Below are 531 nucleotides of genomic sequence, written 5' to 3'. Positions count from 1 at the left end.
GGGGGAGGGCGGGGAAAGAGACACACTCCAGGTTACTTTTGCAATCACAAATGAAAGTGGGAGGATGCTACAAAAATATTGTGATTAAATAAACAGCGGCATTTTTTGCATTTTGAAATTATAAAACAGTACTTACATATTCCTCAAAGCCCAGGCCAACAATGGAGAAGTGACCAATGTGGTATGGACAAAATGCTGCATAACGTAAGCAGAAAGAAGGGGAAAAAAAGGCCATGAAAACTGCTAAATGGAGCCTTATTTGCAGGATGTGTATTGTAACATGGTAACTACTCTACTTTTCATCAATTTTGTGAAAACAACTAAAAAAAATTACTTTCTGTGCAAATATTTGCAAGTGTTGTATTTCTATAATTTTACAAACACTGAAAATCAGATCAGAATTCACACTGAAAGACTACAAACAATATAAAACTACACAGAATAAAAGGAGAGTCTTTTCCTTCTTAGTTCATCTTGCTGGTGTAAATTAATTACATTTCTCAGTACCAGGGTGCTATTGATCTCATAGAC

At 35.2% G+C, this 531-nt stretch overlaps 1 protein-coding gene across 1 annotated transcript in view; it reads right to left on the bottom strand.

Annotated features, from left to right (window-relative positions):
* The window catches only part of MARCH6 (membrane-associated ring finger (C3HC4) 6, E3 ubiquitin protein ligase), a 50,067-nt gene that overhangs the window by 23,634 nt on the left and 25,902 nt on the right, over window positions 1-531 (bottom strand). Inside the window, exon 10 of the mRNA XM_009572482.1 lies at window positions 137-195. Within this exon, the coding sequence (XP_009570777.1) occupies window positions 137-195 (59 nt within the window). The remainder of the gene's footprint in view (window positions 1-136; window positions 196-531) is intronic.

This window comes from Fulmarus glacialis, unplaced genomic scaffold (assembly GCF_000690835.1).
Source record: "Fulmarus glacialis isolate BGI_N327 unplaced genomic scaffold, ASM69083v1 scaffold13952, whole genome shotgun sequence".
NCBI lineage: Eukaryota > Metazoa > Chordata > Aves > Procellariiformes > Procellariidae > Fulmarus > Fulmarus glacialis.
This window is presented reverse-complemented; position numbering and strand designations above follow the sequence as displayed.